The sequence below is a fragment of the Anthonomus grandis genome, chromosome 6, assembly GCF_022605725.1.
Source record: "Anthonomus grandis grandis chromosome 6, icAntGran1.3, whole genome shotgun sequence".
Taxonomy (NCBI): Eukaryota; Metazoa; Arthropoda; class Insecta; order Coleoptera; family Curculionidae; genus Anthonomus; species Anthonomus grandis.
The window spans coordinates 33,331,746-33,347,651 of record NC_065551.1 but is presented as its reverse complement, the minus strand read 5'-3'; the positions used below and the strand labels follow the sequence as shown (position 1 = coordinate 33,347,651).

Genomic DNA, 15,906 nt, shown 5'->3' with positions numbered 1-15,906 from the left:
TTTTCACGTTAATGTAGGAAAATTCCCGAGGAAGAATTTGAGGGCAAAAACATGGTTCTGTATTAAGGTTTCAAGTAGTAAAGGCAATTTTGGTTGGGGCATTTTTTTTACCTAATTTTTTTTACAAATTTTACTTTTTTCATCCATATGTCAGGAAACAATGGGAATATCTTTAAAAGGCTTTAAATGGAAGAAAGCGCATTTCTTACCTAGCAATTCCATATGAGAACGATTTCTGTAACTCAAAAACTCACCGAGTTAGAGCCAATTTTGTCACACAAGTCCCGAGAGCCACCAAATTTAGAGCTTCTCAAGCCCATAATTAAACCTCAAGATTTTTACCTATAATCAGACTAAATTGAACATAACTTAGGAACCACTTCATATATCTCCATTCTGTTTTCACACCAAAACAATGAGATCCCTGAGGATGGACTTGAAAGCAACAACATGCCAATGACTTAAACATCTATATTACTAAAACAAGTTAAATTCCCATTATTTCCTGGTCTAAAAACGACCGCATTAAACGTCGTTGTTTATTAATATTTTTTCCTGTTGTTATACCGACTGAATAAATAAAATATCGATCGGGCATGCATGCAGTGGGCAATAAACAAACAAAAGGCTGACACAGTTCCCAACTGGCTGATATTTGCACCAGCAGCTGATAACAGGCTTCGAAATCTTGAAAAAGGCATTTATGAACGCGATACCCCGGATGAATAATTGGCCCTGACGTTGTCGTAATTAAGTGTATGTGAGGCTCATTGTGAATGGAAGAGTTTTAGAGAGAGAGAGAGACGAAGGGGGGAGGCAATAGTTCAAAGAGAGATGATAAACTGTGGAATGTTTCATTGATTGAGAGTTTTATTGACAATATGGTTATCAGTCTTTCAAGATATTTATATAGAATTTCGGATTGTTTGTGTTGCGATAGTGAAACCTGATGGTTTATTTGGGGAGTTTTTATGTAAATAACTTGGGGTATTATTGTCAAATGGCGGTTGGGTCAATGATCCCCATAAAATAATGTATTTTTTTTCTTTATTATGTATTTACTATGACTTCTATATATAATAAATAATTTCAAATCAAATGATCATGATCAAATGCCTGGAAGATGAATTTAACTGTTTCCAATTTTTTTCATGTTTTCAGGAAAAAATTAATAATGAGACAAGTATTAACACATTAACTGCATGGGAACGAACTTCAGATCAACTCAACACAGGGCTAATTTATTTTTTTTGTAGAATTTTAGGTTTTTTCCAGGTATTCCTAGACCGTTAAAATTATAGGTATCTAAAGTAATTCGTTATTCCTTCAGTCCATTGGAAGGCACTTTTTAGGTCCTATATCAACTCCCTGGAAAAAGTATAGAAATTATTGACAGTATTATTAACAGTTGAATCCATTAATTAGATAGTACCTAATTTTCTCACGTTTTTCCAGGCCAGTTATGGAACTTTTAGTGCACTTAAATAGGAAATAAAGTGACTTAGGTAATTGCCTTATTTTTTTTTTAACAGGTAAGTTTATATATTTTTTACTTCCAGGCACTTCAAGTCATTTTTATCCGTTACATTCTTAAAAATTGTTTTTTCTAACTTTTGCACTGTAAGAACTTTAACTGTCTGGACGAAATGAAAATGAAGAATCTTAAAATTACTAAATACTTGGAATAGATTGATAGCCTAAAAGGCTGGAATATATAAGAAATCACTGCAAATGTCTGGATTATAAACGAAAAGACCCTAAACACCAATAAACAGTCAAACAATACAAGATAAATAAAAAATGGTCTCAAATATCAGAAATGACCTCCACGCGTTTAAAATTTAATTCAAAAGTCTAGTACCTATAAAATTGAAAATATCTCTTCAAATAAATCTAGAATATTACTCAAATTACTTAAAATAAATATATTCTGGGTTTATATGCCTTGAATAAAATGAAATATGACTCCAAAATATAACAAGAATGGGTATGAGAAATTTGAAAAATTTGCAATTTGTAAGAAATTATTAAAATACCTATAGGAAGAAAATTGTATATGGCTTGATAGGCCTGGGAATAAATGGAAAACTTTGGAAGAAATATGAAAATAGCTCCAACTGTCTGGAATAAAATGGAAAATGGCTGCAAAGACTTGCAATTGAAATGAAAAGATGTCAAACATCTTGAATAGGAAGAGGCAATATAATATAAATGCCTGGAATAAAGTTGAAAAAAAATTGGTCTAAGTGGCTGCAATAGAAATTCTTGAAAAAATCTTTATAATTACAAAATAAATGCGGCTCATGACAAGAAATCCCTGGAAAATGGAAACAATTACTTTTGGCGTCAAAGTGAATCTGTTTAATTAATTTGTGTGTTGAACAATTGCTCCATAAATTGCGTGAGTGTCCTTTCCTGATTTTCTAGTGAAACTTGGAATTATTTCATAGGATAAGTGCTGTAGGCTGTAATAGTATAAACTCTTCCATGGACTATTAAGAGTAAGTAGGCATTTCTTTTTTCGTTTCAGGTCGGATACATTTAACTAATGAATCTGATGAATGAAAAACTAATAATTGAAAAAAAAATGTACACAAAAGATTAGTCGTAAATAACATTATTATTTATTAACATAATTTTATAAGAAGAGTACTCTTTTTCTAAAATGATAATAAGATCATACCATTTTATATAGAAAATAATACGTAGGTATTAGGTAACTTGTTTTTCTATTTTATGTGGACTTGTGCTATTATTAGTAGTACTTTGGAATTTATATTTTATTTTATTTCTGTTTTATACTAATAAATGTATATGATTTTTCTTTGCTTGAATAAACTGTCTTAATGAACGCTCTTAAGTTGGGTTACATAAATGTCAGATACCTAGTTGTATATTTTACTGAATTAAAGGATTTACCTAATTGTTGAAGAGAAAAAGGATGTTATAGGAGTTACTGGGACATGGTTTAACAACACAATAACTTTTGCAAATAAATAGGTAGTGCTTTGGAACTACGGTTTTGATAGAAAATAACATATTCGATCTTAATAGAACAAATTAATATGGATTAAAATTAGACTAACATTATAGGTACAAACGCCCAAATTTTAACGAGTTTGCATCATTTGCAGATATTTGTTAAGCTTTGAGGCTACCCACTCAATGTGCAGATCCCTTTGTACATTTGGATCCATAATAACACCAAAAAATTTAATCTGTGATACATGATCATTAAGGTCATCAACACTCCTTAGAGAAAAAAAACATTCTCTCAGTTTTGCTCACATTCAACACCAGCCTGTTAGAAATGAACCACTTTTCTGCCAGTAATCGAGATTGTAGTGTCATTTTACATTTGGATCCACTAGTGGTAAATCATGTAAATTAAAAATAAAATTGGACCTAGAATTTAGCTCCGTGGGACACCAATTTTTATTTCCTGTTTTGTGGACACTACACCCCTGTACCGGACTCTCTGATACCTGCCTGTCAAGAATAATTCTAGGAATTTAATACTATCCTTATTAAAGTTATATGACCGAAGCGTCCCTAAAAGATTTCGATAGTCAACACAGTCGAAGGCTTGCTGAGAACACAGAACAAGACCCTATTATAGCATCGCTTATTAAAAGCATCCATGACATCAACCAACATATTTAGTATGCCCAGTATTGTGCTTTTGTCCTTCATAAACCCAAATTGACTTCCACTGAATACCTATAGGTTATTTTCCTCAAAATACTGTGTAGGTATCATCTGATCTGACAGATATTTTTTCCAGAACTTTGGACTTGATTGGGAGAAGAGAAATGGGTCTATAGTTCCCAGCATCATCTGGAATTTCCTTCTAATACAGGAATTTATTAAATAAATTTAAATATTTTTACATTAAAGCCATATATTGATGAATATGGATAATTGCTGAGTTTTAAATTAAACACATTTATAAGAAGATAAAAATAGCACAAAAGAGATTTTCCTCTTTTTACAAAAACGTAAATCCTAATTACTAGCAAAATTCTAACCAAAAAAATGTGAAGTGATGTTCTTGGGCTATGCTACATTGGTTGCACGCTATAGGTATATTTAAGGTAAGTAGGTACACACTCAATGATTTACTAAAGGTAAGTATAGGTATATACTAACTTATTCTAACATATATTATGTCTCTGCTGTTTTTATTTTTAAGCTGACTTTTTGAACTTCCTTAAAGCTAATATTTAGAGTGCCAAGAATCAACAAAGGATCTATTTCCAACTTAGGCATGCTTTGGACAACAGTATTCAGAAAATAAACATTGAATTCATCTGAAGTGAGGTGTTGTGATTCAGTACCCTTATTTTTAGAATTATTTTTAATGATTTGCCACATACTTCTCATGGGATTACTAGAGGAAACTATAATAGCATCATTTGCAGCAATTTTTATGGCTTATGGCTTTTTTTATATTGGAGATAGTGAAATTTGTTTGCAACTGTATTGTATTGCATGGACCAAACCAGCCTATGTTTTAGAATTTATTTCATGGTAGGAGCTAAAAAGGGACAAAGGATGACAAATAGACGGCAGAATAAACAGTATAGACTAAACTTCTCAATCGCGAATGTTCAGAGAAGCGCAATGAACAAACACACATTACTAGTATTCAGCGTATAATAACTTAAGAAATTGCTGCCTAGCGCTTTCGGCCGTAGGCCATCATCATATGGTTTCTTAAGTATTCAATATGTTGTGCACCTTTTTTTTTGAATAGTGTCGTTGCTTTGACAATGTCTTAAGTCCTGAAGATGCGAAAGCTCTAGGCAGTAATTTCTTTAATACGCTGAATGCATAATAAATAATAAGTAGTGTATTTTATTTATTAATCAAACACAGCGTACAACTGACACACTCATTATAGTGATTTTTTGTTTTGGAATAATGATCTGTTTAAAACTCGCCTAAGATCATTTTCGCATCCGTCTAAAGCTAGTTTGAAAAAATCAAAAATTTAGGGAATTTTATTTATAAAAAATAGATTGTTGGGAGATTTCATTTCACCACTGATAAAATATCGCATGTTTTGCCTATTAAGAGTAAACAGTAATAGTATTTAATGTTTCATTTCAGATCGCGTACATTTGAACAGAACGTGATCGGACGGACGGACCTGTTGCGTGCGTGTGCTCGCCCGACCCAAATCCTTACCATGGCTAATCACAAACGAATCGGCGATACTCCAAAACATTTTCGCCGAACGATGATAAAACACTCTTAAAACACAGTTTAAACGAAACACTACGTGAAACTACGCCGCGGCACTATAACAAAAACTACATACAAACTATATAATAATACTACGGAGAGCGAAACGCAAAGCAAAAAAGCGTTACTCAACAACATAAAACCGGTTAAAAACTGACTAGAAAAAAAAGTGGCCGACACACAAGTCGCGAGGGCGGGGGGGTCTGCCGCTACTCACCAGGATATTGCCACAGTGTGGGCGTGGCGAGGGCGGCCTGCCCGTGGCCGCCGCCTATTTGAAAGGCGGCCAATCCGCGGTCCTCGGTACATTGCAGGATGGGGCCGCCCCCTGCGGCCGGGCTGCCTGCAGCCATGCTAGAGATCGCCGCGGCATTGTCTGAAAAGACATTTCTGAATTAGTTACGTAACGGCGACGGCGAGGTGCCGTCGTCGGGCTGATTATATTGTCTAGGTCAATTGAAATTATGAAAGAAGTCACTAGTTGGACGTCATAGAGTCTTTTACTGTAGCGAAACTTTATTGACACGAGCAGACAGCATGTCAAACAGTAGAGGCACATGTAATCGTGACGACTCTTTACTGTCTAGTGTCTAGAGACATAAAACCCCAAATAGTATTAACCCAACTTTGGCAAAAGAAGAGCAATTTCACCAATTTCAAATTCATGAGCAATTTTGGATTCTATACAAATCTTGGAGTCTATGAAATTTTCAAAGACTGTATAAATTTTGGTAATTCTGCAGTTTAGCGGCTTTTGTCAAAACTAACGAAAAATGGTCGGGTTTTTTGCAAAGTGGGTAGATTCCGATATATATTTTTCACTAAGAGTGGCGGAAAGCCAAATTTTATCACGAAGAGGGTGTTATCACGCACTAAATCATTCACTATAGGACGCGATTAATCATTAGAATAACCTTGTATACCATTAGTTTTGTCAACAAATAAGTGACAACACCGAACACAAATATATAGTGACAATTGAGTTGAGGTTAGGTGTGGTGTTGCCAGTTTTGTTCCGTTTTGTCACTCTGCAGCTGAAGCCTTGTCTCCAGTCTGGCTTTCTCTAAAGTGGAGAATTCACTCCGTTTTTTTAGTCATTCATTATCATAACATATAAAAAATGATGAATGAAACTAGTGTATAATCATAACATTATACACTAGTTTCATTACATATCACTTAAAATGTCAATTACATGTAATAAACACAAATTTGATTGAATTGAAAATTTATTTTTAGGAGTACATCATTTTTAAGATTTCTTTTTTTTTCAATCAATCAATGCTTTATTGTCAAGAAATTGTTACAATTTGTAGACAAAGCTGTAAAACAAAAAAGACACAAAAATGCAAACAAAACACAATTAAAAAAAAGAAAAACAAAACAAAATTTAAAAAAAATATAAATAAATAAATAGAATAGATTATCTACAATATATACAGATTAATACAATTTAGAAATTGTAAGTAGTCAAAAATATTATTATAAAATATACAATTTAATGTATACAATGTCAAAAAAAAAGATCATTAAAAAATCTCTCTACGTTAAAAAAAATGTAAAAAATGTTTAAAAAAGTAAAAAATTATAAAAAATCCTAAAATAGCTACAAAAAGCAGTATACCTAAACATGTACAGATAGTAAAAATACATAATCTGCTAGTGCGAAATTTCAAATCAATCATTACAAAAAAAAATCGTTAACTGTGTAAAAAGCTCTCTCCAGTAAGAATGCTTTTAATGCTTTACGAAATGCAAAAAAAGATGTGATGGATTTAATTTCCAATGGCAGATGATTGTGCATTTTTTTTGCATTATATAATATGGAACTTTTGACCAACTCTGAATGTGGGGTAGGCAGGTATAGATCATGTTCCGTGTATCTAAGTAGATAACTATGGGAAGGCCTATCAGATGCTGAAGCGTGTTTGCGTATTAGACAAAGGGACTCAAATATGAATAAAGATGGAAAAGTTAATATTTGAAATTTTTTGAAGAAATGCTGGCAATGACTTCTGTATTTAAGTCTCAGTGTATAACGTAAAGCTCTCTTTTGTAGTCTAAAAATACGGTCAAATTGAGTTGCACTACATGTACCCCAGAATGGAAGGGCGTATCGAAGGTGCGATTCAAAAAGGGCAAAATAAACTGTTCTAGAAGTAGACAGGCTAAGCTCCTTAGAAATTGATCTTAACGCAAAACAAGCGGAACTTAATTTTCTTGATAAAAAGTCAATATGTGTGTCCCATTTTAACGAGTTGTCAACAGTTAGCCCTAAAAACTTTACAGAATCAACTTCGTCAATTGTTGCATTACCAAGTACAAAAGATTGCAAGGTATTTTTATAGGACAACATTTTAGTTTTGGAAATGTTGAGACAAAGGAGATTAGAGTCGCACCATGATTTGATAGTAGTTAAGTCACTTGATACGGTTCTATGAAGTTTAGAAATATCCGGATCACTCCAGGTAAAACTAGTATCATCAGCAAATAGACAGACTTTACCGTTAATATTTAGATTAGCAATGTCATTGATGAAGATAAGAAACAAAATAGGGCCAAGTACAGAACCTTGAGGCACTCCACTTTGTATTGGCTTGCAAGAAGACATAGTCGAATCAATTCTCACAGCTTGACTTCTGTTACTGAGATACGACTTAAACCATTCAAAAGGCGCTCCTCTGAACCCGTAATATTGCAACTTTTTTAATAAGATGTCATGATTAACACAATCAAAGGCTTTAGAAAAATCACAGAAAATTGTTGCTGTAGGGTGTTGGTTGTTTAAGCTAGAGTATACATTATTAAAAAGAGAAAACATAGCATCATTTGTGCATTTGTTATTTAAAAATCCAAATTGATGGGAAGTAAGTATTTTATATTTTAGCAAAAATGATTGAAGTCTTTTTTTAACCAATCTTTCAATAATTTTTGAAAGTGTGGGAAGAAGAGCAATAGGGCGATAGTTGGAAGACTGATCTTTGTCTCCTCCTTTATGTAGTGGAATTATTATCGCCAACTTAAGGCAGTTAGGAAAAACACCTTTTTGAAAAGACTGATTAATTAGAGTAATAAGATGACATAATGTACATTCGGGCAGATTTGAAAACATTTTGAGAGTAATTCCATCAATTCCAGAAGAGCCTTTGTTTTTGATTTCCCTAATTGAACTGCAAAGCTCTGGTAACACTACGGGCGTAAAGAAGAAGCTGTGGAAATTCTCATTTGCAATGGGAAGATATGAAAGTGGATCATGGGAAGGAGTTATGGTACTCATTAAATTATTTGCCACATTTACAAAATAATCATTAAGGTTCTCAGATGAAGTGGAGATAGTATTCGACAAAGAAGGCTTATTTCTCAAAGCATTAACAATCGACCATGTTTCCTTAGCCACATTTTTAGATTTAGCCAGTCTCCTATTATAGTAAATATCCTTGGCGGCTTTTAAAGTTCTCTATTAAATCTTTTTGTAAAGTCTTACGTACTCATGAAAAAAAGCGCTGTCTGAAAATTTCTTAAGATGAGATAATAAGCGCATGTTCTTAGCAGATGTACGCAAGCCTTGGGTAGACCAGGGGTTATGTTGCTTCTTTTTAAGAGGTCTCAAAGGAAAGGACTTGTGAGAAAGACTAGATGGCGTTTTTACAAATCTAGAGAATTCTGAATCAACGTCGTCAAAGAGAATATTCCAGTCAGTTGATTGACAAAGGTGCCTAAAATGTAAAAAATTTTTATCCGAGAAAATACGGCCTAATTTGCGTGGAACATTTTTACTTTTAGATGAATAGAATGAATGAAATATTTTTTAAGTTCTATCAAAATTCACATATTCGCGGCGAATTATATCGTATCATTCCGCACCTTTTATTTTTTTTTGGGTAAAATTAGGCCATTTAAAAAAATTGTAAAAATACGCAAAATTTGATGAGCGGTGCTTGAACAATTTAAGAACCAATCCAACCCAACCCATCCCATCCCCTCCCATTCCACCAACACGTTGGGTGTTGATGAACTCTTGGGTGTTAATAAACCTCCCAACGGGGAGCGTAAGCTCCCCGTTGGGTTGGGTTGGGTTTGGGTTTAGGCTTGGGTTGGGTTAGGTTTGGGTTGGGTTGGGTTACGTTGAGCTGGGTTGGATTGAGTTGGGTTGGGTTGGGTATATCTATGGTCTGTGCGCAGCGCCTTATGTTTCTCTCGCGGTGATAGAGAAACGGAACAAACCAAAACACTGCACACATACTCCCAGAGTCGACAACCCATTTGACAGATAGCGACTGTCATTTAATTTATGCAAAAAAAACAGCAAAAAATTTAAATAAATCAGTTTACTTGTGAGTACTTCACATTGTTTATAAAGAAACTATTTGCAAAATTCACCTTCCGCCACTTTATTAGTTTTTTCCAGATAAAATGAAGCTATTTAAAAAAGAAAACCGGTGAAAATACCACAAATTTGATAAAAGCCGCTAAACTGCGGAATCATATTATTTTTAATTTGGACCAAAATCTAAAAATTACCAAAATAATAATACATTATGGGTGTCTTCGGTATGTTTGTTGCACGAAAATAACAGATTTAGTTACAAGAAAAGGTAAAAACAGTTTTTGTTTTACGCATAATACAAAACGCAGTAGACGATAGAACTGGCAACACCACACCTAACCTCACCTTAGTTGTAACCTATTTGTTGTCAAAACTAATCGAATACAGGGTTATTCCAATGACGTTATTCTATTCATGTCCCATAGTGAGTGATTTAGTGCGTGATAACACCCTTTTCGTGATAAAATTTGGCTTTCCGCCACTCTTAGTGAAAAATATATATCCAAATCCACCCATTTTGCAAAAAACCCGACCATTTTTCGTTAGTTTTAACAAAAGCCGCTAAACTGCAGAATTACCTAAATTTTACTTTACAAACTTTGTTCTTTACACAACAAAATTTCTAATTAAATTAACTTAATCACTTGTTTATACATCTAGTACGAGATGTATGAGTCTTTCGAAAATTTTAGTATTCAAATAGAAAAAGTGATAAATGAAGTACTTCATTTAATATGGGGATAAAAAAAAGTCCCAGTTTGACACTTTTTCAATCTGCTCACTAGGTATAATTTCTAAAAGAACCACAGATTTTCCACTAATTTTAAATACACAGTATAGTAGAGTGGAATTCAAATTTGGCGCCTTAAATAAATTTTAATTTACCCGCTATTTATGACAAACCCATTTTCACTTCTGGTTAGATATATACTCCTCGACATTCAGAGGGCGCAACAGTCAATCGACGTTCAATGTTCTTTGGCTCTTATGGGAGTTTCCTAACTAAGAAGTATTAGTTAAATAACGTGCAACGGCTAGTAGCCGTCATGCTGATTATATTGCCTAGGTCAATTTAAATTATGAAGAAAGTCACTGGTTAGGTCCAAAGTTTTTACTGAAATGGACTCTCAGCCGACTTTACTCAGCAAAATACTCATCGAGGCTTCGTTTCTTTTTGATCACTTTTGTAGAAAATATTAATTAATTAAGAGAATATTAATATACTTATAATTAAACGCACTTGGACTGTCGTGAGACCTAAAACGTCAAACATTAACCCAACTTCTTGTGACAAGTGACAGATATAAAACCAAATGTCAGTAATACATTCTTGCCATTTTACCAGCATATACCCGCCTAAAATTTCTTGAGAAGGTTTATGTCAGTGCAGAAGACCCTGGGTACAAATCCTACAAGTAGCCTCGTCCAGATATAGTAAAAAATTAATTAAATAGCACAATCATTATATTACTGTGCAACCCAAAATGTGAAACTATATAAATGCATGGCAACACCGACGAATTTTTACTGTCTCGAAACTCGAAATGTCAAATGTTGACTCTACTTATTATGACAGATGCCGCTACGACAACGTCACCGTCTATGTTGCATAGGTCAATTGAAATTATGAAAAAGTTAGACATCATAGAGTCCAATTTTTAAAGTTTTACTATATAGCGAAACCCTAACTCACCTTACTGTTATGAGAATAATATGAGAGTATTTCAAAGAGTAGAGGAGCACGTAACTGTGACAATACTTTACTGTCTCCAGACATAAAATCTGAAATATTATATCAATTTTTTATGACAAGTGACAGATGTCAAATCAAATGTCACTACAAATGTTTTGACATAAAGTCATGTTTACTCACAGTCTTGCCAACTTTAGGGAGTTTTGATTTAAGTAGCTCGTATTATGATTCCTAAGAAGTTTAATATATAGATTCCCAGGAATCTCCATTACAAACCCTTGTTACGTTATGTTACAAATTTCATTAAATGTAGCGCAATCATTATCCTTACTATCACGAGAATCATAATACAGAGCTCTGAAGAACTTTACTGTATAGCGAAAGTTAAAATGTCAAATATGAACCGACCTTATTGTGACAAATGACAGATATTAAACGTCTAAAGTTTGACATTAAGTAGTGTTAAGGCGCAGTCTTGTCTTATATAAACCGTTAATGTTAATCCAACTAGTTATAACAAGTGACAGATCTAAGTAAATGTCACTATGACAAGGTCAGTCACAGTGTTGCCAACTGCTTTGGAACACTAAAAGGCAAAAAAAAATGTGTGGCAATTGTTAACATAGAAAGAAACAAAGCATATGTAACTATGACAGCATTTACTATTTCTGTTATTGACATAATTTTTTGTCACAAGTGGCCATCAAAATCAACGTTTGACATATTGTAAAATTTCTGGAAGTAGTGTTGCCAACTGCAGAAGATTCCATGATTTAAAAGTCCTTACTGTGACAAGACTGAGAGCTAAACAATAACCTAACTTTTATGACAAATGGTATAAAACATAGTGTTGCCAACCGCAGGAGTTATTTTTGTACCCAACTGCTTGTGACAAGTGACAGATATTTTCTTAGTCATTGTTGCCAACTATAGGGACTGTAATACAAATTGTTCCCTTTAGAAGTTTTCTTATCTGTAAGATGGTCACGCTTTCTTTTACTGTCTTGCGACTAAATATGACATTGAATGTTTTGCGAAAAAGACACTATAAGAAAATAAGGTTTTGAGGTTATTGATGTATTCCTAATCTAACTTACCATGAACGTACAATACAATCATTATCCCTATTAATCAAATGCTTCGATAACTCACGTTTAAACTTCACAATTGCCTTCTCATAACTGGAGGATCTACATCGAAAATTCAACAAAAAAAATTAATAAAGTGATTGTTTTCCTTTAAAAATTTAAATATAATAAATTAATAGGCATTACCGCCGTGCCCGTGTTTAAACAGAGAAAGATATGAAAATCTTTTTATGGTCATATCATTCTGCTGCCATCAGTTTTATTACCTGTATAAGTAAGTAGTCGCCCAAATAACGAGCCACATCAGTATAACTGGGAGTTGGAGAATTGTAAACATAGACGAAAGATCCTTAAATTGTTTAAATACCGGTGCAAGTTACAAATAACCGAGCAAATAACGGAATATTCGGCTTAAACCAGGGGGGAGAAAGTCGTATTGTATATATTTGATGAAAGGCAATGCATTGTTCGGCTGAGCCACTTTGCATTATTTTATTTTAATCAGATTTATATAATAAACTTATCCGGAAATAACATGCGGGGCTTCGTTTTAGTGTCACTAAACCTTAACAAGGTCCTTACTGTCTCGAGATTGAAGTTTCTGTGACAAGTGACAGATGTGAACCGAATCAATTGTCAATATGACAGAACGTAATGTCAAGTTGTTTAACACTAGTACCAACTGCAGGAAATGTTTCTCTTTTACAGGGAGCATGCGTGCCTAGATAAAACAATAACCCAGCAACTCATACCACTGAAGTTCTAATAGTCTCAACTTTAAAACTCCCTGAATCGATTGGTTTCGTTGGAGAACTCGTACCTTTTCCACATCCTAAGATATGATCCTCTAAACTTCACATTTAATTGAAATGCCTTCACTTCTAATGGCAAAAATACTCTGTTACACTAAAACAGGTTTCAAAAAAAAAAAATATTATCGCGTCTTATTCCTAATCTCTTAATGTTGGCTATACCTATACAGGCTTCGCTACATTCTATGCAATGCAAATTGACATGTCAGCCCGCCTGTTATTTATGAGTAACCTTTATAGTGCTGCAGTATATTATTATACAAATCGTTGCGAGTTTCCATTCAACGTCCGTTCAGGGTTACAATTTGCATCATATATATAGCTACTCTCGTCACGTCTAAAATTGGTTTGAATTGCCGTGCAGTTGGCAACACTGCGTGTCACTGTCATATTTCGGTCTCGGGACAGTAAAATGTGACAGCTTCTTCGGCGCAGTTAGGCTGTTTTGTTTTTGCCCTGAAAAAGGCAATAACCAGAAACAGAGCATTATATCTGGTAAAATTCTCTGCAGTTGGCAACAGTGTGTTTTATCTGTCACCTGTCACAAATAGTTATATTGTCTCTTGATATTGCCTGAGAGAAATTAAAGAAACCTTAAAAGCATACTTGATTTAGGTCTTTGGATCAGACTTTAAATCAGTTAGAGGTTGAAAATCTCTGTAGTTGGCACCACTGTTTCGTCACAAAAAGTGAAATTTTGTGTTTCTGCCTCAAGACAGTAAGAAAGCAGCAGCAGGTTTCAACAAGTCGAGTCAGTTGGCCCTAACAGGAAATATTTTATAAAATTCCTCTTGATTGGGAACACTGTATTAAACTGTCACTTGTCATAATATCTTGAAATGCCCTGCTGTTGGCAAAACTGTATGCTAAGCCATCTGTCATATTCACTCTCGAGAGAGTAACAGTTCGTGACTACTTAAATATATAGAAATTTCACAGGCATGTTCTCTTATAAGAGATCTCTTAAAGAGCACACAATTATTTACAGTTGGTGACATTGGAAAGTTAGGTTTTTGTTTAGAAAGTAATATTTAAGTTCGAGGCAGTAACTTACAAACTTAAAAATTGAAGCGTGTATTGATGTGTCGGTCAGTCGAACCAGTTTTCCCTTTAAAATTTATAATTGACTTGGATAAATATATTAATTGATAATTCGTAAAGTGTAGTTGGCAACACTGTATGTCAAACCAACTGTCACTTGTCACAGTCGCTAGACATTTTGTATTGCTGTCCTATTTAGTCTTGAGACAATAAGGCGTAATATTCTCGTTATGCCTAAAAAGTTTTAAATTTCTTACGGTTGGTAAGACTGTATGGACTTATTTGTCACATAATTGCTTAATATTAATTAAATATATAGAACCTTTACAGGCATGCATTCCTATAAGAATTTAGGGTATTCTTTGACATATCTATAGGTTTGAAATTCCCTGTAATTGGCGACACTGTGTGTCAAAGCATCTGTCACTTGTCACAAAAACTTGAGTCTCGAGACAGTAAAAATTAAGGCGAACATTTTACATAAAAGTCTGAAATTCCCTGCGGTTGGTAAAACTTGCCGTAAAAGTTTGGTTTGACATTTCGGATTTATGTCACAGACACTCTTAGGACAGTAAATCGTTGCGATTAAGATACAGGGTTATCTCGCTACTATGACTTCCTGTAATTAATTCTCATTTTATTGGGTTCCTGTCTTATCTAGGCACGCATGCTCCCTATAAGCAGCGGAATATTTCCTGCGGTTGGTAACACTGTCAAACAGTTTTATATTACGTCCTGTCACATTGACATTTGGTTTGCTGTTTGACTTTTCAAAGTCCAAAATTAACTAACTTTGGAGGGCCATATCTTAGAACCTAGAAGAGGTGCCGCTATTCCAATGGTACCAGTCGATTTAGAAGACTTTAAACCTCCAGGAACGTTAGAAAAAAAAGGTTGAAACTTTTTGGGTTTTGCAGAAAAAAAAACCAAAAATGACCTTCTTTGACCCAAAAGGTCCAAATTCAACTAGCTTTAAAGGGCTATATCTTGGAACCTAGAAGAGGTACGACTTTTTCAATGGCACCAATTGATTCAAAAGACTTTGAATTTCCAGAATCGTCAGAATAAGAAGGTTGAGTCTCTTTGAGTTTTTCAGAAAAGAAATACAAAAGTGACCTTCATTGACCAAAAAAGATCCAGATTCAACTAGCTTTAAAGCGCCATATCTTGGAACCTAGAGGAGGTGCCGCTATTCCAATGCTACCAATCGATTTAGAAGACTTTAAACCTCCAGGAAAGTCAGAAGAAAAAGGTTAAACCTTTTTGGGTTTTCCAGAAAAAAAAAAACAAAAATGACCTTGTTTGACCCAAAAGGTCCAAATTCAACTAGCTTTAAAGGGCTATATCTTGGAACCTAGAGGAGGTGCCGCTATTCCAATGGTACCAATCGATTTAGAAGTCTTTAAACTTCCAGGAACGTCAGAAAAAAAAGGTTGAACCTTTTTGGGTTTTCCAGAAAAAAAAAACAAAAATGACCTTCTTTGACCCAAAAGGTCCAAATTCAACTAGCTTTAAAGGGCTATATCTTGGAACCTAGAGGAGGTGCCGCTATTCCAATGGTACCAATCGATTTAGAAGACTTTAAACCTCCACGAACGTCAGAAGAAAAAGGTTGAACCTTTTTGGGTTTTCCAGAACACAAAAATGACCTTCTTTGACCCAAAAGGTCCAAATTCAACTAGGTTTAAAGGGCCATAT

General features: G+C 34.1%; 1 protein-coding gene across 3 annotated transcripts in view; it reads right to left on the bottom strand.

Annotated features, from left to right (window-relative positions):
* Positions 1–15,906, bottom strand: part of LOC126738026 (protein winged eye) — a 117,477-nt gene that overhangs the window by 45,505 nt on the left and 56,066 nt on the right. For 2 of the 3 annotated variants that reach the window (XM_050443185.1, XM_050443186.1), the window contains exon 7: positions 5,465–5,623. The exons of the other annotated variant lie outside the window; for it this stretch is intronic. In XM_050443185.1, the coding sequence (XP_050299142.1) occupies positions 5,465–5,623 (159 nt within the window). The remainder of the gene's footprint in view (positions 1–5,464; positions 5,624–15,906) is intronic. 3 annotated transcript variants of the gene reach the window in all.